This window comes from Drosophila mauritiana, chromosome 2L (assembly GCF_004382145.1).
Source record: "Drosophila mauritiana strain mau12 chromosome 2L, ASM438214v1, whole genome shotgun sequence".
Taxonomy (NCBI): domain Eukaryota; kingdom Metazoa; phylum Arthropoda; class Insecta; order Diptera; family Drosophilidae; genus Drosophila; species Drosophila mauritiana.
The window spans coordinates 18624227-18648314 of record NC_046667.1 but is presented as its reverse complement, the minus strand read 5'-3'; the positions used below and the strand labels follow the sequence as shown (position 1 = coordinate 18648314).

At 45.4% G+C, this 24088-nt stretch overlaps 6 protein-coding genes across 10 annotated transcripts in view; 2 read left to right on the top strand and 4 right to left on the bottom strand.

The window, feature by feature from the left end:
• The first annotated feature begins 333 nt into the window (after positions 1–333).
• On the top strand, positions 334–4031 carry LOC117135218 (aromatic-L-amino-acid decarboxylase). 2 transcript variants are annotated; one of them, XM_033295325.1, is made up of 4 exons: positions 334–520; positions 1155–1310; positions 1392–1477; positions 2472–4031. In XM_033295325.1, exons 2-4 carry the CDS (start codon positions 1212–1214, stop codon positions 3817–3819), a joined length of 1533 nt encoding a protein of 510 aa, XP_033151216.1. In that variant the 5' UTR covers positions 334–520; positions 1155–1211; the 3' UTR covers positions 3820–4031. The 2 variants fall into 2 exon arrangements, with proteins under 2 accessions (XP_033151216.1, XP_033151217.1); XM_033295326.1 differs by lacking the exon at positions 1155–1310.
• Positions 4026–6229, bottom strand: LOC117135219 (protein anon-37Cs). Of its 2 annotated transcripts, none has more exons than XM_033295327.1 (3): positions 6058–6229; positions 5759–6004; positions 4026–5691 (listed from the first exon to the last, which is right to left on the bottom strand). In XM_033295327.1, the coding sequence occupies exons 2-3, from the start codon at positions 5764–5766 to the stop codon at positions 4185–4187; spliced, it is 1515 nt and encodes a 504-aa protein (XP_033151218.1). In that variant the 5' UTR covers positions 5767–6004; positions 6058–6229; the 3' UTR covers positions 4026–4184. The 2 variants fall into 2 exon arrangements, with proteins under 2 accessions (XP_033151218.1, XP_033151219.1); XM_033295328.1 differs by having other exon boundaries at positions 6063–6229.
• A 280-nt stretch (positions 6230–6509) lies between these two features.
• LOC117150607 (3,4-dihydroxyphenylacetaldehyde synthase) lies at positions 6510–10317 on the bottom strand. Of its 2 annotated transcripts, XM_033317566.1 has the most exons (3): positions 10200–10317; positions 9904–10138; positions 6510–7835 (listed from the first exon to the last, which is right to left on the bottom strand). In XM_033317566.1, the coding sequence occupies exons 1-3, from the start codon at positions 10277–10279 to the stop codon at positions 6618–6620; spliced, it is 1533 nt and encodes a 510-aa protein (XP_033173457.1). In that variant the 5' UTR covers positions 10280–10317; the 3' UTR covers positions 6510–6617. The 2 variants fall into 2 exon arrangements, with proteins under 2 accessions (XP_033173457.1, XP_033173456.1); XM_033317565.1 differs by lacking the exons at positions 9904–10138; positions 10200–10317 and adding an exon at positions 8287–8769 and having other exon boundaries at positions 6511–7835.
• A 2254-nt stretch (positions 10318–12571) lies between these two features.
• The window catches only part of LOC117150248 (LIM/homeobox protein Lhx4), a 28262-nt gene continuing 16745 nt past the window's right edge, over positions 12572–24088 (top strand). Inside the window, exons 1-2 of one of the 2 annotated variants that reach the window (XM_033317044.1) lie at positions 12572–13086; positions 14208–14671. In XM_033317044.1, coding sequence (XP_033172935.1) covers positions 14302–14671 — 370 coding nt within the window. In that variant the 5' untranslated portion in view covers positions 12572–13086; positions 14208–14301. The remainder of the gene's footprint in view (positions 13087–14207; positions 14672–24088) is intronic. The other variant, XM_033317045.1, reaches the window with a different exon arrangement.
• LOC117150249 lies at positions 17351–17892 on the bottom strand. Its single transcript, XM_033317049.1, has one exon. The coding sequence runs from the start codon at positions 17867–17869 to the stop codon at positions 17408–17410; it is 462 nt and encodes a 153-aa protein (XP_033172940.1). The 5' UTR covers positions 17870–17892; the 3' UTR covers positions 17351–17407.
• LOC117150250 lies at positions 17885–18077 on the bottom strand. The gene has a single exon (XM_033317050.1). It carries the CDS (start codon positions 18073–18075, stop codon positions 17893–17895), a length of 183 nt encoding a protein of 60 aa, XP_033172941.1. The 5' UTR covers positions 18076–18077; the 3' UTR covers positions 17885–17892.

Sequence of the window (24088 nt, the reverse complement as noted above, 5' to 3'; positions counted from 1 at the left end):
CACACTAAGCTTAAAAATAATAAAATAAAGCTTACAGAGCTGGCAAATAAAATATATATTTCTAAATGTAATAGCTTGCATGTATTTATATTTTTTTAATTATAAATAAATCCACGGAAAATAATGCCTTCGATATCCAGTTACTGATTCAGCGCCCAATCAATACATGTTCCAAAAAAGTGTCAAAAAACGTGCACAAATCAAGCGAGTGCAGAATGTGTTTTTACGACAGCGGCTGCGATTCGAAGTTCAGCGGCTGCGGACTGAGATTGAACCGGTCCTGCGGAATTGGCAGCGCTGCTGGGCGGGCTTTAAAAGCCATGGCCAAGAGCGGGCAGCGCTCAGTTAAGAGGAGAACGCCGAGCGCACAGCAATCAGCACCGAAAAGTATCAGCACATAAGTATTAGCTGTTCCAAACCAGCAGGGCAAACTGAACGCGGAGCAAAGATTTAGTTCGGAACGGAAGTAACGCTCGGCGACAAGTGCAAATAATTAAAAGCAGTTAACTAAAGTGCAACGGTGAGAGACGAAGTGTGGCTGCTCAACAGCTCCAGCTGCCTGGAGTGCTTGGCCAACATAATGAGTGCATGTGCATGCGAAAGATTCATTTCGGGGCTAACGCTGCGTATACGTAATGTGTATCTAAAACTGGGCATATATAGCCTTGCTTCGGTTCAATCTGATAGCTCGGGCCCCGAATTCTATAGTGCTTAAGCTTATCTCGGCTTTCGGTATCTGCATGCTTTTGTGTATCTATTAAAATAAGATTTTAGCTGCCTTATTCGCTGGCAACAAGTCGTCGTCTCAATGCCAACTTGTTTACGTTGTTAAAATTGGAATTCAGAAAGCAAAAAAAATAAAGCAGTCTTGATTAATGCAAGAATGCACTAAACCTTCTAATTACCATACTAATTCACAGCCTACACTTAAGCAGCGCACTCGATGGGAAAACGCTTAATACTACTAATAACTTACTAATACTATTATCATCGTTTTGCCTACCAAGTAATTAGTATTCAATGTCGTTCATTCGTCGTGTTTGCAGCGATAGCATTTTTTGCTTGAGCTACCGCAGCTGCACTGATTAGCACTATCTTAACACACGCACTTTTATTAATAACCCTTTCAATAATCGCACGTTCTTTCATATCAGCTCTAACCATTCGAGTTCATATCATTGCAAAAGTCTGTCGAAAGGTAAATCTCTGAAATGAGCCACATACCCATTAGTAACACAATTCCACCAAAACAAACCGATGGTAATGGTAAAGCTAACATTTCGCCGGATAAGCTGGATCCCAAGGTTTCGGTATGTCTATTGGGTTAGGTACCATATAGGGTCGACAATTATGCACGCATGCTAACCAAATACTTTTGCATCCACATCAAGATCGACATGGAGGCGCCGGAGTTCAAGGATTTTGCCAAGACAATGGTGGACTTTATAGCCGAATATCTGGAGAATATACGCGAAAGGTGAGCCAGATTTGGACTGCTACTCAATTAGCTTGAATTAAACTTCATTTAGCGTATAAATTTCATTTATATGGAATCAGAATCAGTCGCTTGACCTCAGCATTTTGCGTTCGAATCGAAAGTTCGTTGTAAAGTGAATGACATTTCGCACACGTTTTGAGATTAGTCACGGGAAAGTCGCGCCGATCGGACCTTTCCATTGCTATATATATATCTATATATATATCACTTTGTTTAGAGGTTTGAGGCGACCTTCCCATTAGCTCGAGGGCCAAGTACTTTCGCTGAAAACTAATTAATTACTGCGGCATTAAAAGGCTTTGTGCAGTTGGCGTGTCAAGGTCGTTTTTCATGTATACGAGTATAGATATAATTGCACTGCTAACGCCTTGGCCAAAAGCAATTCGGCTATTTCACTATTCTTGGGCAATTCTAACGGCTTCGTTTCCATTACCTTGAAAATCAAAGTCGGCTAAGTAAACAATTTTCCTACTACACCTGCTGACCGACAGTCGCTGAAATTGTTAACTTTTAAGCCCGGTTAATTGAAAATCAAGCTTAAGTAGAGCGTAATATTATAATTCATTTTGCTTTATTAAAGTACTTTCGAAATTTGAGTTTGAATACTATTTCCTTAGTTAGAAAACTTTTCAAGCGAAGCACATCCTTGTTAAATTCTTAATTTGAGATACTTTTCTTTTTTTCATACCTCTTAGTACTTCCTTTTAATTGAAAGGCTAGAAAATCCGCCCATCATTATCAGCTTTGCCTCTCTATATCCTTTTCCCATGGCAATTTGCTACATATTCGTATTGATTTTCATGGCAGTGGCAACAAGTTGGGGGTGGTTGGTTGGTTGGGTGGGTGTCCCCCAACCCCGATGCTTCCTGCTGCCTTTGTGGGCTAACTGAGTTTCGCAGCCAATTAGCAAGGAGCTTTTACTGAATGGGCGCCAAAATGCAATCAGAAGCTAACGCAATTTTCGCAATTTCAGGCGCGTTCTGCCGGAAGTGAAGCCTGGCTACCTGAAGCCACTGATTCCGGACGCGGCGCCCGAGAAGCCGGAGAAGTGGCAGGATGTGATGCAGGACATCGAGCGGGTCATCATGCCGGGCGTGACGCACTGGCACAGTCCCAAGTTCCATGCCTACTTCCCCACGGCCAACTCGTATCCAGCGATCGTGGCGGACATGCTAAGTGGAGCGATTGCCTGCATCGGATTCACGTGGATCGCCAGTCCCGCGTGCACGGAACTCGAGGTGGTCATGATGGATTGGCTGGGCAAGATGCTGGAGCTGCCGGCGGAGTTCCTGGCCTGTTCGGGCGGCAAGGGTGGCGGTGTCATCCAGGGCACGGCCAGTGAGTCCACACTGGTGGCTCTGCTGGGAGCCAAGGCCAAGAAGTTGAAGGAGGTGAAGGAGCTGCATCCGGAGTGGGATGAGCACACCATTCTGGGCAAGCTGGTGGGCTACTGCTCGGATCAGGCTCACTCCTCCGTGGAGCGTGCTGGTCTCCTGGGCGGAGTAAAGCTCCGCTCCGTGCAGTCCGAGAATCACAGAATGCGTGGTGCTGCCCTGGAGAAGGCCATCGAACAGGATCTGGCCGAGGGTTTGATTCCCTTCTACGCCGTGGTCACCCTGGGCACCACCAACTCCTGCGCCTTCGACTACTTGGATGAGTGTGGTCCGGTGGGAAACAAGCACAATTTGTGGATCCATGTGGACGCCGCCTATGCCGGATCCGCTTTCATTTGCCCCGAGTATCGCCACCTGATGAAGGGCATTGAATCAGCGGACTCTTTCAATTTCAACCCACACAAATGGATGCTGGTGAACTTCGACTGCTCGGCCATGTGGCTGAAGGATCCCAGTTGGGTGGTCAACGCGTTCAATGTGGACCCTCTTTACCTGAAGCACGACATGCAGGGTTCAGCTCCGGACTATCGCCACTGGCAAATCCCACTTGGACGGCGATTCAGGGCTCTGAAGCTCTGGTTCGTCCTCCGACTGTACGGAGTCGAGAATCTCCAGGCCCACATCCGCAGACACTGCAACTTTGCCAAGCAGTTCGGAGATCTCTGCGTGGCGGACTCCAGATTCGAACTGGCCGCCGAGATTAACATGGGATTGGTCTGCTTCCGCCTGAAGGGCAGCAACGAGCGGAACGAAGCTCTTCTCAAGCGAATCAATGGACGTGGCCACATCCACTTGGTTCCCGCCAAGATCAAGGATGTCTACTTCCTGCGCATGGCCATTTGCTCGCGATTCACCCAGTCCGAGGACATGGAGTACTCGTGGAAGGAGGTCAGCGCCGCTGCCGACGAGATGGAGCAGGAGCAGTAAAGTGGTTGTGCAGGTCTCTTCCGTGTTTAGCACATAAATTAATATAGAAAACTTGAATTGGACCAGTATGACATAATGCATTGTGACTTGGAACCCGGAACAGACCACACACTTTCCACTTGCGACATGTTTAGGGAATTTACATCGCAACAAAAGATGGATCCTCCATCGCTACATTAGATTTTTAGTATCCTATCATTGTATCATTGATGTTGTTCAAGATTTTATTGTTAACGTTATGCGCCTAATTAAAACAAATGTATTCTGCTTAAAAATACAAACGAATTGTTACTATAAATTTTGACTAGTTTTCGTGTTGATACACACTGTACAATTTAGCAGCCCATTCGGATGTCCCATTGCACTTAACCGAAGTGCACGTTTTTCAGATAGAAATCAATGATGCGTTGGGCCTCTCGGATGCCACTGGATCTGGCGGCATCAATGGTTCCAAAGCCATTCAGCGAGGTTGCATCCCCAGCAAAGAGCAGACCGGGCGACTTCTCGCCCAGCGGAGCGGCCAGTCGCTGGACATCCCGGGCGCTGCTGCTGGTGGAGAAGTAAGGACGACCGCCGAGGTAGCACGCCGAGGTGCTCCAGTTGGAGCGCAGTAGTTCCTGGGGGTATGGCACCAGGTTATTGCTCACGCAGCGCCTTAGTAGGCCGGTTATCTGCTCCAGCAGCTCCTCATCGGGCAGCTTCTCGATCTCCTCGTAGTAGCCGCCACCCACATGCACCTCCAGCACATGCTGACTGCTGGGCACCTGGCTGATCTCCACCACCTGCTGCGTCCAGTTGCGTTCGGGTTGCTGCTCCGCGGAGGGATTCAGAAGCGTTCCCAGTGGCCGCAGGCTTCCCTTTAGCCAACGCCCAATGGGCTTCTTGTAGGAGAGATATATCTTGAGGGGATTGCCAAAGCCGAGGTTGCGTATAGCCAGCATCTTGTCCAGCGGCAGCGTGGGTCGAAACAGAACGCCCGCAAAGCTTTTGAGCACGCCCAGCGGCAGGGTGCATATTATGTGATCGGCGTTGTAAAGGCTGCCATCCAAGCAACCCACACTCTTCATCGGCGCAGGTGTCCACTGAATCTGGCCCACAGGCTTTCCGGTCTGCAGCTGCGCTTTGTCCATGTTCTGAATGAGATCGTCCACTACATTATCGAGACCAGTGGGCACATACAGCGGGCGCAGTTCCTGCTGCACTGGACACTTGGTTATGTGCTCGATGTTCACGTACTCCAGGCAGCATCCCAGTATGCTGCCGAATTCCTTGAACAGCGATTGGAAGATCTCGCGTGCCGCCAGCTGATCCTTAGGCTGCTGGAAGGAGGTGCCAATGATGCGATCGCTTTCTGTTCTAAAGTAGTTCATGACATTGTCCAGTGAGTGCAGGTCACCACCCGTTTTAACTCGTTCGGAGACCTTGAAGCCTCGGCAAAGCTGCCGGAATAGCGTGTCGATAAGCTCGACCATGGCTGGATTGATGTGGCTTCCATCCTGAAGATAGGTGGCCCGATCCGGCTGCTTTATCTGCTTGTCCAAGCCCTCTGTGTTGCGTAGCAGTTCATACATCGAGTCCTGCGATCCATTGATCTTTACCCACTTGGCGCCCAGTTCACAGTAGGTGTCACCAAAGCGCTGGGTGTTAATCCTGCCGCCATAGCGATCGGTGGCCTCCAGGATCACTGTGCGCCGGAAGCCATTAGACAAGAGGTGCTGGGCTGCCGAGAGACCGGCAAGTCCTGCGCCCACGACCACTATCTGGGTATTTTGGCGCGCCGCCTCCAGATCCGGATTGCGTTGCTGGTCGCCGATATTATCCGCCTGTAGCACCCGTGCATTGTATAATCTGCGCCTGCTGGCCAGTTTAAAACTGCGGACAATAATAGAGGGTTTAGTTTTCATTTCACATCCAAGTCCGCTGGAGCTGTTCAACTTACCATTGCATGGCAAGCGGGGCTGGTTTCCTGGAGTTCCGAAAGTAAATCAAGTATTTTTTAGAATTTTGCCAGATTTTTTAATATTTGTTGACAGGCAGAGAGGCGTTTATGCCTTTAAAGTCCCACTCGTCCCAGTTGTTTTTAAAAAGCAGAATCATAGTATCCACCACACAGGAGGGTCCCAGGTTATCCAATCCAATTGCAGTTCGGCTGTCTAAATACAATCTTGGCAAGCAGGCAATGTTCCTAAAGGCTTATATTACTATTTTTGTATTCGTGTGTTACATATGATTATTTACCTTACAGAAATCTGAGAATTCGTACTACGGCGAGCCCCAGACTGCGCTTATTCTATATTTATGAGAAAGAGCACTAAACGTTCTTCAAAGCTAATGAAAATATTGAATTAAAGGAAACAGATATTTTTGTTTTGTTTATATTTTGTTATCCAATCGATATCAGATGGTCCAATTGGGAGAAACAGCTGTTTGCCTGCGGATGCGACAACGACGATAGACCTTGGCGAACTTATCGTAGGGCGATGAAGAAGTGTATCGATTTTTAAGCAAATGCAGTCACATTAAGCCGCGATAAATTTGATTTGAATTATAAAATAAAGCCTGTGATATTTTGTAATGCTTAAAAAACTAAAGCCTCGAGAGAAAGTTTAACGGAGAAGGGTTTTAAGAGCTCTTTCGAAAGTAAAACAATGACAGGGAAAAACCACTCTACTTTTATAGAAAACGTGCGAAATGATCGTACATTTAATTTCACTTTATTTATAAACATGTGGAAAGTTACAAACTACATCGCAAACTAACTAGGTTGTCCCTAAACATAAATAGTTTAACCGTTTTTCTCACTGAGATTTCTCGTGCGTTGCATTTTCGGTGCTCAGATGGATCTGGAAGTGCTGCGCAATATCGCCTACGTTTCCCGATTTGCGGGCCACCAAGGATTGCTCCGCCTGCAGGTCCGTCAGCTGAGACTCGATCTCCTGCCAGGCAAAATCAATATCGGAGGCTTTGGTGTCCATGCCGCATACGACGAATCGCAGAAACTGACGACCCGCATGCTCGGCCTTAACCATGTAGATCTTCTTTCGATCCATCAGTCGCTGCAGCAACTGGGTGGTAATCTCGTTGTCGCCTTTGGGCCGGAAACAAATCAGTCCCAGGGCTCGAGGAGCCACCAGCTCGAATCGCGAATCCTTGAGCACCAGCTGCTCAAACTGTTTGGCCAACTCGATGTGCTTGCGCACATGGTTTCGCAATCCCTCGGCTCCCAGAGTGCGGAATGTGATCCAGACTTTCAGTGCTCGGAAGCGACGACCCAGCGGGATTTGCCAGTGACGGAAGTCGGGAATTTGCGACTGACCCTCGTGCTTGTGCTTCAGGTAGATGCGATCCACATTGAAGCTGTCGACCACCTTGTTGGCATCCCTTAGCCACATGGCCGAGCAATCGAAGTTGACCAGCATGAACTTGTGCAGGTTGAAGTTCAGCGAGTCCACGCGATCCAATCCCTTTCGCAGATCCGAACACTCCTCCAGAGCAAAGGCTCCGCCGGCATAGGCGGCATCAACATGGAGCCAAACCTTGAATTCCTCGCAGACGGCGGACAGGGATTCAATGTCGTCATAGGCACAAGTGCCCGTGGTGCCCAGAGTAGCAACGCAGATCACCGGAATCCTGCCCGCTGCCACGTCCTCCTCGATGGCCCCTCTCAGTGTATCGCCTCTTAGTACGAAATCCTCTCCAGCCGGCAGCAAACGAATCGGCATGGCAGCCAGGACTCCAGCCTTTTCGATGCAGCTGTTGCTCTGGTCCGAGGAGTAGGCCACCAAGCGGCCACGCACCTCGCTTTCGCTCAGCTCCGGATGCGATTCCCTGTAGCTGGCCACAGCCTGTTCCCTGGCAGCTAGGACAGCCACCAACACAGCCTCGCTAGCCGATCCCTGGATCACTCCGCCTCCTGGTCCATCGCTGGCGTGCTGGAAGTGTGCAGGCAGCTTCAGGAACTTGGCCAGCCAATCCATGACCACCACCTCCAGTTCTGTGCAGGCGGGGCTGCAGATCTGTGGGGGATTATACGTGTTATTTGGTGTTTTTAATGCAAGAAATTATGCATGGAAGATATATATAACTTCATCCGTTTGTCATTCACTATTAAATTGGGATATACATACATATAGTCATTTTTACCAATATATTATAAATTGAACTAGGGCTTATTTCACTTAGTTGGAGTTATTGTGCGGTAACTTCGGTTTGGCTAATCAATTCTATATAAATTTAAATTTATTTGTATGCCTTTAAGGTGAGTCTGCTGCACAATAACTTTATATGGTGACAATTGCCGATTGATTTGTGTGAAAAACTCTCTTCGGTCAGGTGCAGTGGCAACCTGTTTGTCGGGTTCTTGGATTCACTTTCACCCTCCGCGCACAATGGGCGCCCATTCAGCCGGCCAAAACAATGGGCCAGCAGCAGTATCAGCGGATTTCACCAGCCAGCATCCCAACGTACCCAGCTGAATCCGATGACGCCAAACCCGCTGGCCAGCATCTCGCCCACAATGGAGGGATACGAGGTGCTGGTGGGGTAGTAGGCGTGCATGTGGGGCGACTGCCAGTGGGTCAGTCCCGGCTTGATGACGCGACTAATGTCGCCGAGGACATCCTTCCACGCTTCGGGCTCTTCCGGCATCTCGGTGGGCAGCAGGTCCAGCAGATAGCCCGGCTCCACATTGGGCAGCACGTCGTCATCCCGGATGTTCTCCAGGTAGTCGGCTATGTAGTCAATCGCCGCCTTGCCGAATTCCCGAAATTCCTTGGCATCCATACCGCTGACAATGTTGCGATATCGATTTCTATTTGCACTTTTCACGTTCTGTTTGTTTTGGTTTTATTTCCCCGTTTTCGTTTTCGATTTGTTTGCCCAACTCAATTTCAGTTCCCGATCCGTTGATGCTACTCCAAGTTGCCTGAGGTTCACTCTGAAACCGATCGCCGGTGACGGCCGCCTTTTATACTCCGACTTCTCTGGACAGCCTCCAGAGCTGTCGGTTCAGCCAATCTGGCTAGTTTGGAGAAATCACCAAAAAACGGCGCAAACGACTTGCTTACTTCTTTAGATTTAACTAACTTGGCTTGGATTCGTTGGTACTTTTAAATTTAAATGCGAAGTTTGTTCAATGAACATAATCAAAACCTTAAAATACGGTTAAGAGTTTAAAGAAAGGAGTGTGTACTATTTTATACTACTTAAACTAAGGGGTTTTTACTAATAGGTTAATTCTTTTATCCTAGAGTGCCATCCAAATACAATTTTTTTTCAATTTAGCTATTAATTTCGAAAATATCTATAACCGATTGCTCTGCACAGTGATTCGTGAAGCGTGTCCAATCTGCGAGATTAGGGAACGAATCGGTCACCGGGATTATAGTTTTATGGGTTCGTATATTTCGTGCCATATATTTATAGAAAAACAATTACTTGGCAATTTTCCTAATCGTCGAGTGGCTATCTTCCTAACATATTTATCGCACAGTTCTTTGAATCGATAAGGATTACTAGAGTGTTGCGTTGATTTGGCCCAAAGATTTTGTTACCAACTCGAATAATCGCTGGTGGGAAATCACTTTGGGTCACGAACTGTTCCCACTTTTTTGTTGGTCGGTTGGCGCTCTCTTAGCCCTTTTCTCTTAGCCAAATCGATGAAAGAAATTATAGTTTTAAAACTAATTGAATATTGTTGGTTGCTATTGTTGTTGGGTCTAATGAACAATAATTGTAAATTCACGTGTTTGTCTATAAATCTCTTAAAATGAAACTCTTTCGCATTTAAATCTTTATCACAATAAAAGTAATATTCAGTATTAATAGTTGTTAATTTATAACGATCATAAGCTAATCAAACGTATATATTCACTATATTTATCCGAAATGAATTATTATGGCTACACTTTTCAGATACAATAAGTTACGTTCAGTTATTATTTGAAATATATGTTTAACTGACCTTTTATATAATCATTTTTCTAAGAAAGCATATTGAAGAAAGTAGCTTATTTCACATTTGGAATATTAATTTTAAGGATGAGAATCTGCTGGATTTGTGCACTATTTATGTATATAACTTACCCAACTGAAACCCAGGACTCCGATGCCCGCGATCAGGAGCTCACCGATGATGGAGCCCGCCGACGAGGATGACGGATAGAAGGCATTGAAGTAGGGCGATTGCCAGTGGGTCAGACCCGGCAGGATGATGTTCTCCAGATCCTTGAGGACCTCGCGCCAATGGTCGGGCTGCTCGGGGATCTCCTTGGGCAGCTGATTGATCACCGCATAAGGAGCCGTGCTGGGCAGGACATCCCTGTTGGAGGAGACACAGAGTTAAGGAGGACCGCTCCAAGGATAAAAGTCCAGACACACACCTCTCGCGTATGCCGCTCAGATAGTTGATAAGGAACTCGATGGAGGCATGGCCAAATTCACGGAACTCATCAAAGTCCATGATCCTGGTTAATCCAAACAAAGGCGCGATTTACTTTGGGGGAAATTCGGGTATTTAGCCGCTCGGTTGGTTCCGCACTTGTGCACCGCTGACATTCGAATCTACAAATGAGCTGGCTGCGCTTTAACCAAGTCTCAATGAGCTCCGAATCTCGAGACCCTCCAATAAAAAGTTTGGGGGGAACTCCAACAACATCGACAAAAATCCGGCTATGTGTGAAAATGTGCAGTGGCAGCAAGTTTTTTGTCTTTCCGACTGGCCCATTGCCGAGATTTATGTTTATGTAACTACCAAAAGACACAATAGCGAAAACAAGATCGCCGGACAAAAGTGAAAAATGTCGGTGAAGAAAATTTAAACACACTGCTTGTTAATTGTCTATTAAAATGTGTTATCCAAACACCAGCACTGCTGCTTACTAAATCCCCGCATTCCCCCCCAAAACCCACTGCCAATCCGGTTCCGTATCATCGCATCATCAGCAATTAACCGTCCCAAGTCGAGCCCATTTGGCAAAATACTTCATGTGTCTAACCATTAACGGCTCCATTAGACAAAAGCGTTGGAAAATTTGAAAGTCAAAGTCGATTTGGTAACCGCGGAAGTGAAGCTCCGCCTGGGATGCCATAGATTGGGATCGCGTTGGATTGAGTGCATCGGTTTCATCAGCCATTTCCATTTCCATTCACGATCAGTTTCAGTTTCAGGGTCACGCTGCATTTTTATGCTCTTACCCTATATTTGTATTTGTATCGGTACTAGTTGGGTTCAAGGGTATGCCGTGCTTTCGTGTTGATTCGCACGCGTAACGAAAGCGCAATTAGAAAATGTTGAATGTTCAATAAAGAAAATATGCAATTTATGTTCAGCTTCTGTATAAAATTATTTTCATCATGACTTGACACAAAAGTCTTAAAAGAAGTATATATTGTTGTAATATACCTTATAGCTTAAGATGGAACCATCGATGTTTCTTATAAAGGTAATCCTTTAAACATAACAGAGCTGCTTTTTATGCCGAGTTCCTCAGACCGGGCATACTCTTCGAGCGACCCACGCACTCCAGCTGTTCGCGTTCCTTGCTCCGCCGCAGCGCGAACCCAACCCACAAACGACCTTCCCCGCCAGTGTCCACTTGTGTGGGTGGGCGGAGGTCATCCGCTGGGAGCGGGGGCGTGGGGTTCTCGAGCATGGCGTTGGGGTTCAAAGTGTTTGGCAAAGTATTTGGCGCGCTCTAAGCGGCTCATAAATAAATGCGAAAACAAAATCGTTTTTGCAGACGCAACGCATTTAAGGGGTTTTCGGGTCGGGTGGCAAGTATCCACTATAGATATAGGGGTTCCGAAACTACACAGACAGCGAGAACCCTATGCAGATACAGCGAACTCATGGACAACGGGTGACTCGGGCATGGAGTAGCAGCTTCCCCCCTCTCCCATCACCCCGACAGCTTTGGGTTTTCCAGTGCGCCGGCGCTGGAAAGACATCGAACTCTAGGAATAGAAGCGTATGGCCACCCCAGCCCCATTTTAATGGCGACGCTGGGGCGATAAGATAATGGCCACTGCCTGCGCATGCCTGGAAGTTCTTGTTGCTTTTGGGCTCTATCGTCGGCCGATTTCCAGCGATTTTCAATATAAAGGGGCGGTGCCTGTTTTCCAGTGGAGACCCCGCATTTTTGGTGACCGCGCGCCGCGTATTGACTTGGACCTTTGAGTTAAGTTTCTCATATTTGTTTCGCCTCAGTCGACGTCGCTGCTGACTTTTAAGTGCTGTTTACTGTTGTTTTGGGGCCAACGAAGGTGTCGCGCTCGACGTTGGTTGGCTTTTTGTTCTACCCACAGTGCTGTTTTCCTTTTTCATTTTTTTGTTGCCCCTGCACTTTTGCAGCTCGAGCTTCTTGAGGCAGAGGGAAACAAAAAGTTTCCACACTTCCTTTTATTTCGGCTGGGCTAAAGTTTTTGCGTTTTACAAATATTGTAATGCTCTTGGAATTTGGACTTTTCGGGCAAATGGGCATCGCCGGAGAGCGACACACACATGCGCACGGCCCCCAAAAAGAAGCACAAAAATGTCGTCGCTGCTGGCGTTGTCGCCTCGCCGCCTTGTTGCCATTGTTGTCCTGCCATTCAGGGCTGGCTGTATGCATTTTACCATATCATTTGTGTCACATTAGGATCAATTGGTAAACACACGCCCGCCACCCGCACACCCGCACACACCCACAGATAGTACGTATACGCACAGCGCACCCATATGGGCGGCCAAAAGGCAAACGGCAAACGGCACACGAATACAAGACGAAAGGCAAAAAGACAAGAAAAACAACAGCGTTAAAAGCTCGCACAGTCGGGAAAAAGCGTGAAAAAGTGCGCAAAGTAAAAAGGAGGGACGACAGTTTGGACGGCCAAGAAAATAAATAAAGATGCAGCGCGGCAAATAGAGGGGATTCCCACCAGCAACAATACCAGCCGCCTGCCAGTGTTGTCGTGTCCAGGGTTGTCGCCGTACCGTTAACGACACCGTTACCTTAGCGTTGGCCAAACACCGTTAGTCATGCCGTCGCCATTTTGTCGCACTCGCTTCGCATTTGCCGTCGTCGTTTTCGCTGCCGAATCGGTTACCGTTACCGTTAAAGTTGCCGTCGCCAAAATGGCGTTCGCATAAAATCGCGTTCGAGTGCCGCAGAAAATTCAAACGAAATAATTCGAAATGTCGAAATGAGAAAATTAAAAACCAGCAAATATTAAACAAAGTTAACAAATACTGGAGTTGAGTGTTGAAGTGACGCAAAAAATTAAAATAGGGTAAATGCAAATCAATTCCACTGGTTTTACGCGGCCGTCGCAGAAGGCAAGGTTCATTAAAAAGCTTAAATTCTGAGGAACCGTTGGGAAAAAAACAGCTTAATTAAAAAATGGAATGTTACATTTCAACAGTAGATACGTAAAAACAAAAAAGTCAGTTGAGCAAATTGTGCACAATTGTGTTGATTTAGTTATGAGAAGACCAAGATACATTTAGGATTTTAAAATGTTTAGTTTTTGAATTTTAATACTAACACGACTGCATTATGTTGGTTTTAAGATTTAAGGCAAACAAAATAAGATTAATGTGCGAGCTCCAACTCCCGATGTAAGCTATTTTAATTTAAATTAAATCTTAAAGGATTAAAAATAACATACTGATTTTTTGTTGCGCTTTGCTACTAAAATTGAATTTCTCGAAAATAAATTTCAGAGTATTTTATTCATTTACATATGTATGATCTTCAATCTTAACTAGTTTCCAAATACTGATGAAATTGGAAATTTCCTATCAAATATTCTACATTTTAATATTTCAAAAAAACCATATTGTTTAACTATTTTGTTTGTTTGATTTTGGAACCATTAGCAGTTCGTTCTTGATACAAAAACTTGGACCATTTTTTGATAGATAGTAAAGTGCACATCCGAATTTTTGACGGCGCACGAGAATTCTCCTCGTGACAGACGATGAATAGATATGCGCCAAATAGTCTTTTGAATATCTACCGATCAGTTAGGCCCCATCCCCGGCTTACATAAAGTTCACCCGCCTCTCACTTGGTCGAAAGCACCCGAAGAATAGGTGGTCTAGTGTCCCCCGGTATCGCAAACAAATTCAAATTGTTCAAGTCCCTGGCTACTTCAACTGATAGAGCAGCCGAGCACTGAGCACGATCCCAACCGAGTGGCAAGACTGGAATCTAGAATCTACCGTAGAAACAGAAACCCAAAGAGACCGCCGCGATAAGGGAAAACAGTCAACGGGGCCACTGTTGGGCACGAACCAATGCCAGTTATCGAGCAGACAGCGATCCCGCCTAGCGGAGTCTCGTTTAAACGCTAAACGGGAAGCGAGTGCGGTAAACTAACAACAAGATTGCTTTTCAAACACCCAACAGGGCTAAAGATACAAACGTGTGCCAATTGGAATAAGCTAACTGAAATATACATATAACTCATACGACGCGTGTTCAAATCGCCGGCCCCTCAGCAATGATGCAAACCCTGAAACCACCGCCACCGCTACATCATCACCACCAGCATCAGCATCAGCACCAGCTCCAGCATCCGCCTCAGCAGCAGCCACATCCGCATCAGCAGCTGCAACATCCGTTGCAGCAGCAGCAGCAACAGCACCTGTCAGCCATGGATAATCACCAGCAACATCAGCCGCATATCCATCAGCAGCAGCAGCAGCAACAATTGCCACCCACGCCGCAGGCATCTCACCTGGTCGGTGGGCAGCAACAGCAACAGCAACAGCAGCAGCAACATCCGCACCACAATCACCTGGCTGTCGACCAGGATGACCCAAATCCCGAACTGGTGCTCGCCTTAATATCCAGGAACCGGACGCTCGAGGGTAAGTGGCCAAGTCATGCCATCTTTGATTCAGTCCTGTCCACCTGAAGGCTGCCTAGGAGATTTTCCTGCACAGCGAACAAAAATGTTTGCCAAGAATAGTATATTTTTGAAAATGAAACATTTTAAAGCAACGAAATAGAGAGAATAGTAGTATTTACATATCTTGGTTCCTTAATTTTTCTTAAATGAATATTAAGAATACAGTTTTCAACATATTTTTCACTGTCACTTCTGTAACTTAACCCTTTGAATACACTGTGCCCATGTGCTGGCCGCGCCTTAATTATGCAAAGTTTTTGTTTGCGCTCGCCCTTTGTTTTTATGAGCGACCAGAAAGGTTTTGTGATGAAGATGAGTTGGGGTTATGAGGTCGGTCTTTTAGGGTCACATAAGAGCCTTGCGGTTGGCCTGGCTTTGCCTTTGGCTCCTCCGAACTGGGGCTTAAGTGTTTTTCAATTAAATACGAAAGCTTTCCCGATGGCAGACCGCCATCTTCACATCTCCACATCTCCACATCCCAACATCTCCACATCTCCGAGCAGCTCATTTCGAATGCCCTTTTAGGAGGGCTCAGTGTTGCGGCTGCTCGGTTGGACCGCCTGCTTTTTTATGCACTCCGCCACGGAACAAATATATGGTCCGAGGGGACTTCCTTCAATATATGTACATAACTGGCAAAGTTCCGGCAGAAAGTTTTCTTTGAGGATATATGCATGGTGAATGGCTCCTAAGGAGATGATTTATTGCTGCCTGAGATGGCTCAGGGATGGTCAAAGGGATTTCTTTGTGCGAGTTGCTTATGATCCTGGCCTGTCACATCTATGATTTCGTTTCATACATGTGCCGCACTCGAAAATCCCACGCCCAATCAATCGGCAATCCCCGGACTAAAAGCCAGCCCAGAAAGTTGACAACTGACTGCGGATTGGAGTCGAGCCGAGTCGAGTCGCGTCGAGAGTGGAGAAGATGACATCGGACAGGGACACGCGCCGCTGATGAGAACAAAGCCGTAACCAAATCCAATGCGAAACTGTTGACAAACTCCGAATGTCTCCGGCATTGTTGCTAATGCGCTGGGAATACCCGGGCACCAGTGGAGGCGGTCGTCCACTGCACGTGTGTTCCCGGCTGAAGTTTTCGGGCATTGAAAAGAGCAGGCTCAGCCGTTTAGCCATTTTCCCGGCTTCAAGTGCGGCGGGATTTCGTTTTTAGAACACGCGTAATTACAAACAAATAAATATAGATTCTGGGATGGAAGAGGGCGGCGGGAGGGAACGGATCCCGGAAACCGCATGTGCTGGGACCTGCGGATCGCCTTGGTCGAGCCTTCGCCACGTGCCACTAATATCCACTGCATCCCTGACAAAGTGCGTGCACTCGGGAAAAATCTAGTATATCGGGGGAAAGCCGAACAGTAACCTTCCTTGTAGAGATCTGCATTTAGTTTCGCTTTCCTTGCAAGGAATGGATATGATATCTTAAACACTCGCTGAATGGAAATCAAACTAGGAGCTTAACCTACATAGAAAATCCTGATTAAATCTGGGCACATTTCAATGTTATTATATAGGATTAATCTGGAAGCTTTAGTAATGTTTCTAACCTTCATGGATTGGATGGAGCGTCTGTTTCATTTACTGCTCTTTTCTTGCACTACTAGTGAACTTTTCTCCCAGTGTAGCCGGGTAGAGCTTAGCTGGTGTAGCATGGCAGTTCCTTGGTGTCCCAAAGGACTCGAGTGACGTGTGCCGGGCGATGTGCAAAACGAGCAGAAAAATTGAATTATGCGCTTGCGGTGCTTCCCTCGAACCCATGGAACCCCTGAATACCCTGGAGCTGCCTCTGCCTTTAGAGCCTGCCCTACCCCGAAGCCAAATTCCGCCCATCACCCCGCCCAACACTCGTTTCGGGCAATCGACAAATATTTTGTTATTTGCACATAAACATATTTATCGAGTTTGGGTTTGGTTTTCCTTTCGCTTGTTTCAAGTGCGGAGAAATGGGAAAACGGACGGGGTGGAGGAGGAGGGGGGTGGAAAGGGTGCTGGGTACGACTGCACCCACGGGTGTTTTGTTTCACCCGTTCGCCCGTCAAAAATTGTGTAAATATGTTTATCATTTCCACTTGCCCGGCGCACTTAGTGCTCGGCAAACAGACGATCCACCCCGCAGCCAGGACCTCGTTGTCCTTGTGTCCTGTGACTCGAATTCTTCCCAACGCACTTGTCGCTCAACCGCCGGCCGCGTGTCCTTCGTTAGCAGTTCTTGTGTGGCTTTCCTATTAACGTGCCTACAGCCCGAACCACCCCCTAAATCCCCCACCACTCCCAGTCCTTCTAAGCGTATCCGTTTTCGGTTTGTTCCCCCCTCCTTACTTCCTTCCCCGCGTTTCCGGAATGGGTTCCGGCAATTGTTGCCTTTGGCTTATGTAATTTGTCATAATGTCAACAGGCGCAGATCACGCAGTACGAGCAAACACTTCACTCGAGAACTGATTGTCCATGGAGAAGGCTGAACAAAGTTGGCTAGCCCATCATTTGCAGTCGAAAAAGTGATTAAGTAGATGACTTTTTAAAAGAGCTCAATTCGCTTTGAAGATTTGGTATGTTTTGTGGGCTGGATTTGCCGGAGGTCAAGAAAATATATTTAATGGAACAATAATTCTGTATGCTCCAAATGGGGATTTAATAATATTTTTATTGTGGTTTATATATTTTAAATATCTAAGAAATGATCACATGTATCTGTATGCTATAAGATAGATCATTGGGCCATTTGCGGCTCCGATTAAGTGCATCTCGCTGGCCAGCAATTCCCGCAACTCCCCATGAACGGTCTGGATGTCCTCCGCAGTGGCTCCACTATGGATGGGCACGTAGATCTCCCAGCGGAAGTCTGCTGGCGCAGACGCGTAGGGATTCTGGCCGCTGGCATACGAACTACTTTGCGGAAGGAGCTTGTATCCAGTCACCGTTCGGTAGCTACTCTCTGTGGTGTAACCTGATTCGGATTCGGATTCATCCGATTCAGATGGAGATTCCGATTGTGGAGGCCATGGTGTCATCGCCAGATCGCTTCTTGTGGATAATAATCGGATTTCGTTATCCTGGGATTGCGATCTGAGCGGTTGCAGCAGCCTTGTTCTGCTGGATTCCATACTGATCTCGGAGTGCGTTCCCTTGATCCTGGTCCCCATCTCAATCGGATAAACTCCACCTACTATTTCAGTTCGAGATCGTAAAGTTCGGATAGATTTGTTTCCAAATCGTCTTTGCAATCGAAGTCTGTGTTGGTGCCGGTTTCCTCGGTGAAATCGGTTTGCGTATACGAATTGAATGTCTTTAATATCCTGGCCAAATCGCGGCGAAAGGCGTTATAGGCAGTCAAATTGATATCGGACATCTGTGGGAAAAGAAGTGATTAATAGAAAACAAATCTATAATGAAATATTTTATGCACTTACCTTTTTTTTTTTTTAATTTTGAATTTCGGACCGAAAATGGTGTGGTATGGAATGTAAATGAATTATGGAGTTGAATTTGACAAATATGGTAGGGCTTCTTTGTTTATAACTAAAGCGTACATTAATCTATATATATGATAGAGCTTCCGATGAGAACTGAAATGCCATGCTGCTACTCTCTATGAGGATCTTGTTATTTTTCCAAAGGCAGGAAAAGCAGTCCCCTGGGTACATCAATATCTTATACCTTCTCGGTGACCCCAATACCATTGGAGTCCGCTGTCTGTGGAGCACACTTTCAGCATTTTTCATTGCGGCAAAAACAAGAATGAAGTCCCGAATGGAAGGTAAAATTGTGGGTCTATGCGAGGGTACTCCCTGCCCACCGAAAGTCTGGCAAACAAAAGCAGGCCCAGAGCCAAGTTGAGAAATCAGTTGATTCTGTTATTTTTCCCGGTTATTGTTGGCTTTTCGTTGCCGTCCGCTCCGTTCCTTCATGGCGTCCACATAAATCATTTTTTCGCCATTTTTCCGTTTTCGGATGTGGGGGGGGGGATGGCAAATGGTAGTGAAGCGGTGGAGCCTCCCTGCACATTTCCACCTCCTGCATATTTGATGGCTTTCTGGGTCTGCGCTTAGCATCGACGACAGCTTTTTGACTAGCCAACTGCCGGCTGGATGGCAGGTAAGCCAAGCGACGACTCCCCACCATTTTCTAACCACCCACCTTAGAATTTTCCTTTTTCTCTTTATTTTTTTTGGAACTTTGATGCTCCCCTTGAAGAGCTTTCTTTTCTTTTTTTTTTGTGGGGGGTTGAAGGCGAATGTTCAAGTTATGTTAAGTAAATAATGGGGCGTTCATATGACGCGGCAAACAGAGGGGCGTGGGGCTTTTTTTACTTCGGCAGGAGGGTGTACACACTCATGTGTGTTTTTGGAGCCAACTGTTTACTTTTATATTTCTTCGCTGCTAATAAAATAAAATAGAAATTTCGCTTCGTAAAAAGAAACGGCACACAAATGGTTGGGGATGTCAGCTGAGAATAGAAAGACATCTGGGACTGGCTTTGTTAAGGAACCATTCAGGTTGGTTTTAAGCCATATATGCGAAATGTAAGACAATTATTGTACGAAACTGGAAGTAGTATGTTTCAAGAAATTCTACTTTGAAACACAATTTGTGTGAGAATCATGTTGTAGCTATATGTACATTTATAAATCTGGAACTAGCTTTGTTGAGGAACATATAGCTTGGCTTAAATGAATTTCTTGTATTGAATATTTAACAAAATTGGGGGTAACTTTTTATGAAATTATCATTGCTTTCAAATTCAATGAGTTTGAAAATCATGCTATATCTTAGAACTATAACTATATCTGGAACTAGCTAGCTTGATTTTAATGAATGTCTTTTCTTGTATTGAATATTTTACAAAAATTTTTTGAATGTGAAAATCATGTTGTACCTTAGAATGCTATACAAGTTATTTAGAGGTTTGGAAATGCTACTAACTTTAGAAAAACTTCTTATTTGAAAAGTATATAAGATAAAAAAGAAAAAAAAATAAAAGTAGTCAAGTTAAATCTACTAAAAACTTAGGAAATAACATAAATTTTTGTAAAAGATTGAAGATTGTTTGTGATAGTTGGGTTTCATTAAAGATTGAAATGCACAGCTTTTTAAAATATTTTGCATATTTAAAGATGCTAAGTGGATTTTAGTACTGGAAAATAGAACTCGAAGTAATATTTATTTATTTAGTCTAACATTTATTTGGTTTCCACTTACCACGACGCACAAGTTCTGTGTATTTCGCAAAGTAAGAACTTTTTTCGCTGCTTTGAAGTAAACAAGTGGAATGTATGAAAACTTTTCGCAGCTCTGTTCATACATAGGGATGTATATTTTTCTATATATATGTACATATCTATATATATATATGTGTAGGGTATTCTAGACCCCCCTTGAGTGTGTTTGTGGAGTGCCTGTGGCGGGGCAACAAGACAGCATTGCGTTGTTGCAATATGCCGTATGTAACTGAAGTGAACTGAATATTTTTGTGTTTGTGCAGCACACTTTAGGAGCCCCATTTCCACGTTCCCCTTCCCCCTTCCCCACCTCCTCCCCGCTCCCGTTAAGAACAGCAGCCACTCCCCGTTTGGCAGCTGGCAAGAGCTGTCTCAGTGCTGCTCTGGCTTCTATAAAAAACAATATCCCGCAGCGAACTTTATTAAATTACACGATTTTGACAGTTAAGCAACAGCCAGCCCCTCCGAAATTTACCCGCTTTCCACTTCCCCCACCCTCCTGTGGAAATCATAATTTTTCTTATTTTATGTAATACGCTCGAAGCTGCCAACAACCCGGAGAATCCCGGAGTAACATCCGCATCCTCGATGCCCTACCCCATCCACCGCAGGACGCTGTAGCAACGTGTTGGGGTTCAGGAGCTTTCTGGTATTCCTGAGGGGCCGGTTTAGGCAAATACGAGTCGAAAATGCTGGCAATAACAAAGTGCGCAGAGATACAAATTCCTATTTTATTTAATTGTCATACCCTTGCAGAGAGTTTTATGACTTCATCAGATACTATTTATGAATGATATCTGCAGAGCTATCTATTAAATACAAAGTAGCTTAGTACTCTATTTAGTTCACAAGTATACTTGGTATAATTCTATAGATGTTCCTTTTAGAATGACAAAATGGCATTTCGATGTCAGCTATAGTGCACCCTCTAGACTATCAGATACCCGCTACTCTGTCAACTTTACAGCTGTTACACTTTTGTTTACCGTATGACTATTATGCATAAAAGTTTAGTTAAAAATGAATAATTAAGTAACATTTAGATAGAGTATTTCAACATTTGGCTGGGCAACTCTGGATAACCTCCGGGGCGCTTTTTCTTTTTAACGCAATCCCAAATCCTGGCAATAGCAACCGGGTTGGTGGAACATTTTCGTGGTCTTAGCCCCTGGGGCTGTTATCAATTCAGAGGGAGCAGGAGTAGTACCCATGGTAGCCGACTTGGATACCTACTACTTGGTGGTTTTATCATTCCGCAATTAGCGCACCCATGTTCGCTCCCGCTTATCATCGTCTCCGGACTCTGGAGCAGTAGCTTCGCGTTTGGGGGATATCTTTTTGCTGCTGGGTGTAAATATTTGAACGGCATTTCAGTCGATACCTTGAACATTGATAAGGCGTGCGCGGCAGTATCTAAGTATCTGGGTATCTGTGTATCGGTGTATCTATAAATACGCAACTTGTGCACTCTTCTCGTTTTCTATTTCGATGTGCCCCGCTTGTAGCTTCTTGGGAGCCCCGTGTTCCTGCGGTTATCGTCGTCTGGTACAAGATTTGCCCATTGAGGAGGCAACACGGTTGTCGACACTCTGTTTCATCGGTTACAAGGTGGGCACCTACGGCTCAGGTAAAAAAAAAGAAGATATAAAACAACACACACCGAATGTACCTGCACCAGTTGATAAGACCAAACACAGAACATGAAACAGAAACTGTGTTCCGAATGAAGTACGAGTATATGTGGGTTTGCTTGCCAATATGTCGTTGCTGAGGGAAGGAAGTGATTTTTATGGTTTTATTGGTGAGAGGAAGCCCTCTGCGTTTACCCCGGCAGCGTTAAATGAGGCCTATTAACATGAATCCGGCGGATAATGCACACAATTTTTCCCTTTCATACCGACCACCCCACCCCACCCCAGAGAAGTTCCACTTCCCCCACTTCCGAAATTTGTATGCAACCACCCCTTTTGGTGGCTGGGCTTTTATGCTCTTATTTTATCACTGATTATTTTCCACATCGCTATGCTCTTTGTCTCGCTACCCGGACTCCTTTGTCCGAAGGATATCTAAACAGGTGGTCCCAGCAGGTGGCTACAAAGCCAGGATCCTTTGTCCATGGATCCCACCATCCACCATCCAACTCTCTAGTCCATTTATGCAGTATTTACCTTTCAATCAAGTCGGGATATAGTTGTTTGCATTTTTGATTCCATCTTTTTGTGCTCGTGTTGTGTTTTCTTTGGCCTGCAAAGTCAACCGCACATCATTAGCAACGGAAATAGGAAAATTTTGGCTTGGGGTGAATTCAGAGATCCCAATAAATGGGTATGGGTATCAAGCCACCACAGAAGACAGAGATTAGTCAAATCCCCTAAATTTCCACTAGTTGTGTAAACAGAAGTGCTCACTTCCTCCTCCAGTTGCCAATTGATCAGCTGGGTGAGTCACGATCTGTGGTCGAGTAAGCCCCTAATTTTAGCTGAAATTATCTATTGGGTTTTTTCGCTAGTTAGAGATAATCGCCGCATAGACAATGCCAAACAGTCCATGTGTTTATTATTGGTACTTATTTTTCAAAAAAGTTGTTCACGTGAGATCCACTTCTGTATATGCTGGAAACGGTGTCATTATAAAGCAATCCAATTCCCGATATGTCATTTTCAACAATAATAGCCGCGATTAGTTAACTTATCACCAGTTCCAAGGAGAGCCCGATTTCAATTCCAATCAGAGCAGCCGGCGGAAGGTCTTCAAGTCGATAAAAGAGCGGAGTTGGGATGAGCCAGGTGGTCAGGTTGCAAAGGTCGATCGCTAGACACTGAACTCACCCACACCGAAATGGAGAGATGTGATCGCGGATTTGGTGTTTGTTTTGATTTTGTTTTCCACACCGAAATCAGTCGGCGGCAGTCAATCCCACGAGTATCGCCACTTATGGGGGCTTATCGGGCTTACGACTTGATAAGTTAAGTTTTGCCTAACCCTTACCAAACCCAAACCCACTGAATCAGATAAGTGTCACTCCAGAACGGAACGAACAGGATCGAGTATTGAGTGCTATCGGTGAACCTCTCGACTAAATAATACCCACTAGTTGTGAGCTTAATAGATTTCAAATATTAAGCAAATAGTAGAAATGTAAAAAACCAGAAGTTATTAAGGAATTGGGCATATATTAAAGTATCTATTACAGCTTTCTAATACTTCTAGTTTTAGATATTTTTGACAACCCATAAATAATATTTCTACAAATAGAAATACTTTCAACAACTTGTTAATATTATTTGGCCTAACAACTTTGGCTTTTACAAGCTCTATTAAATTAAACTAAAACTAAAGGGAATATATTTCTCTCACAAATGATATGCTTTTAACTCTTTTTGAATGGGTACAACTACATCCATTTGATGGCCTTCTTCAGTGGGCTGTTTCTCCAGAGATCTAAGAAGTGCCGCTGTAGGTGCTGCTCCGGGTTCTCTAGTTGTATCTGTATCTTTAACTGGTGCGCTTTCTGTTTCAGCTTGCCGTAATATTTACACAGATTGCTGAACTATTTTCCAACGAAGCCGGGGCAGCCACTTGAGAGTGTCAAGAAACGAGCGTTGTATAACTAGCGATGGCCTAACCCTCAGATTCGTGGGCACCGGGGCCAGAAAAGAGTGTGCCAGATGGGGCTTACGGCCACTCCAAAACCTGAGCTCCTTGGAGTGGCCATATAAACACTGGCTGCATATGTGTGGCACTGATTGCTCCTCGAGTAGTTGATTGGGGCAATCGAAAGGGGGTATAAAGCCCATAGAAGTACCTAGGCACAAACATTCTTCATACATGCTGCCTACTTGGACTTAAGTCCAATATAATCGTTTATTAAATCTAGAGTAAAGTTATTTATAGGCTTTGAAGTCACCGCGCAGTGCAGCCGCTATCTGGGATGTTTGCACACAGTCGGATTGCAGTTGACCCAGTAATCCGAATGTGGGGGAAGGGCAAAACTCTGGCCAACTAACTGATAAGGGAGAGGCTAGAGCACCTCCTTCCGAAATCCGAAATCGGAAAACCCCGAAAATCTCAAGCTGGCAAATAGATAAATGGGTTTATTTTCCCGAAGCACATGACACACCATGCTGGTTGCGATTTTGACCT

Coding starts and splice junctions, on each gene's coding strand:
- LOC117135218 (XM_033295325.1), top strand. CDS start 1,212: ATGAGCCACATACCCATTAGTAACACAATTCCACCAAAACAAACCGAT. Junction 1,311..1,391: donor AGCTGGATCCCAAGGTTTCG/GTATGTCTATTG, acceptor ATCCACATCAAG/ATCGACATGGAGGCGCCGGA. Junction 1,478..2,471: donor CTGGAGAATATACGCGAAAG/GTGAGCCAGATT, acceptor TCGCAATTTCAG/GCGCGTTCTGCCGGAAGTGA.
- LOC117150249 (XM_033317049.1), bottom strand. CDS start 17,869: ATGGGGACCAGGATCAAGGGAACGCACTCCGAGATCAGTATGGAATCC.
- LOC117150250 (XM_033317050.1), bottom strand. CDS start 18,075: ATGTCCGATATCAATTTGACTGCCTATAACGCCTTTCGCCGCGATTTG.
- LOC117150607 (XM_033317566.1), bottom strand. CDS start 10,279: ATGGACTTTGATGAGTTCCGTGAATTTGGCCATGCCTCCATCGAGTTC. Junction 10,139..10,199: donor CTGAGCGGCATACGCGAGAG/GTGTGTGTCTGG, acceptor CTCCTCCAACAG/GGATGTCCTGCCCAGCACGG. Junction 7,836..9,903: donor GAGTCCTGGGTTTCAGTTGG/GTAAGTTATATA, acceptor AATCCCCCACAG/ATCTGCAGCCCCGCCTGCAC.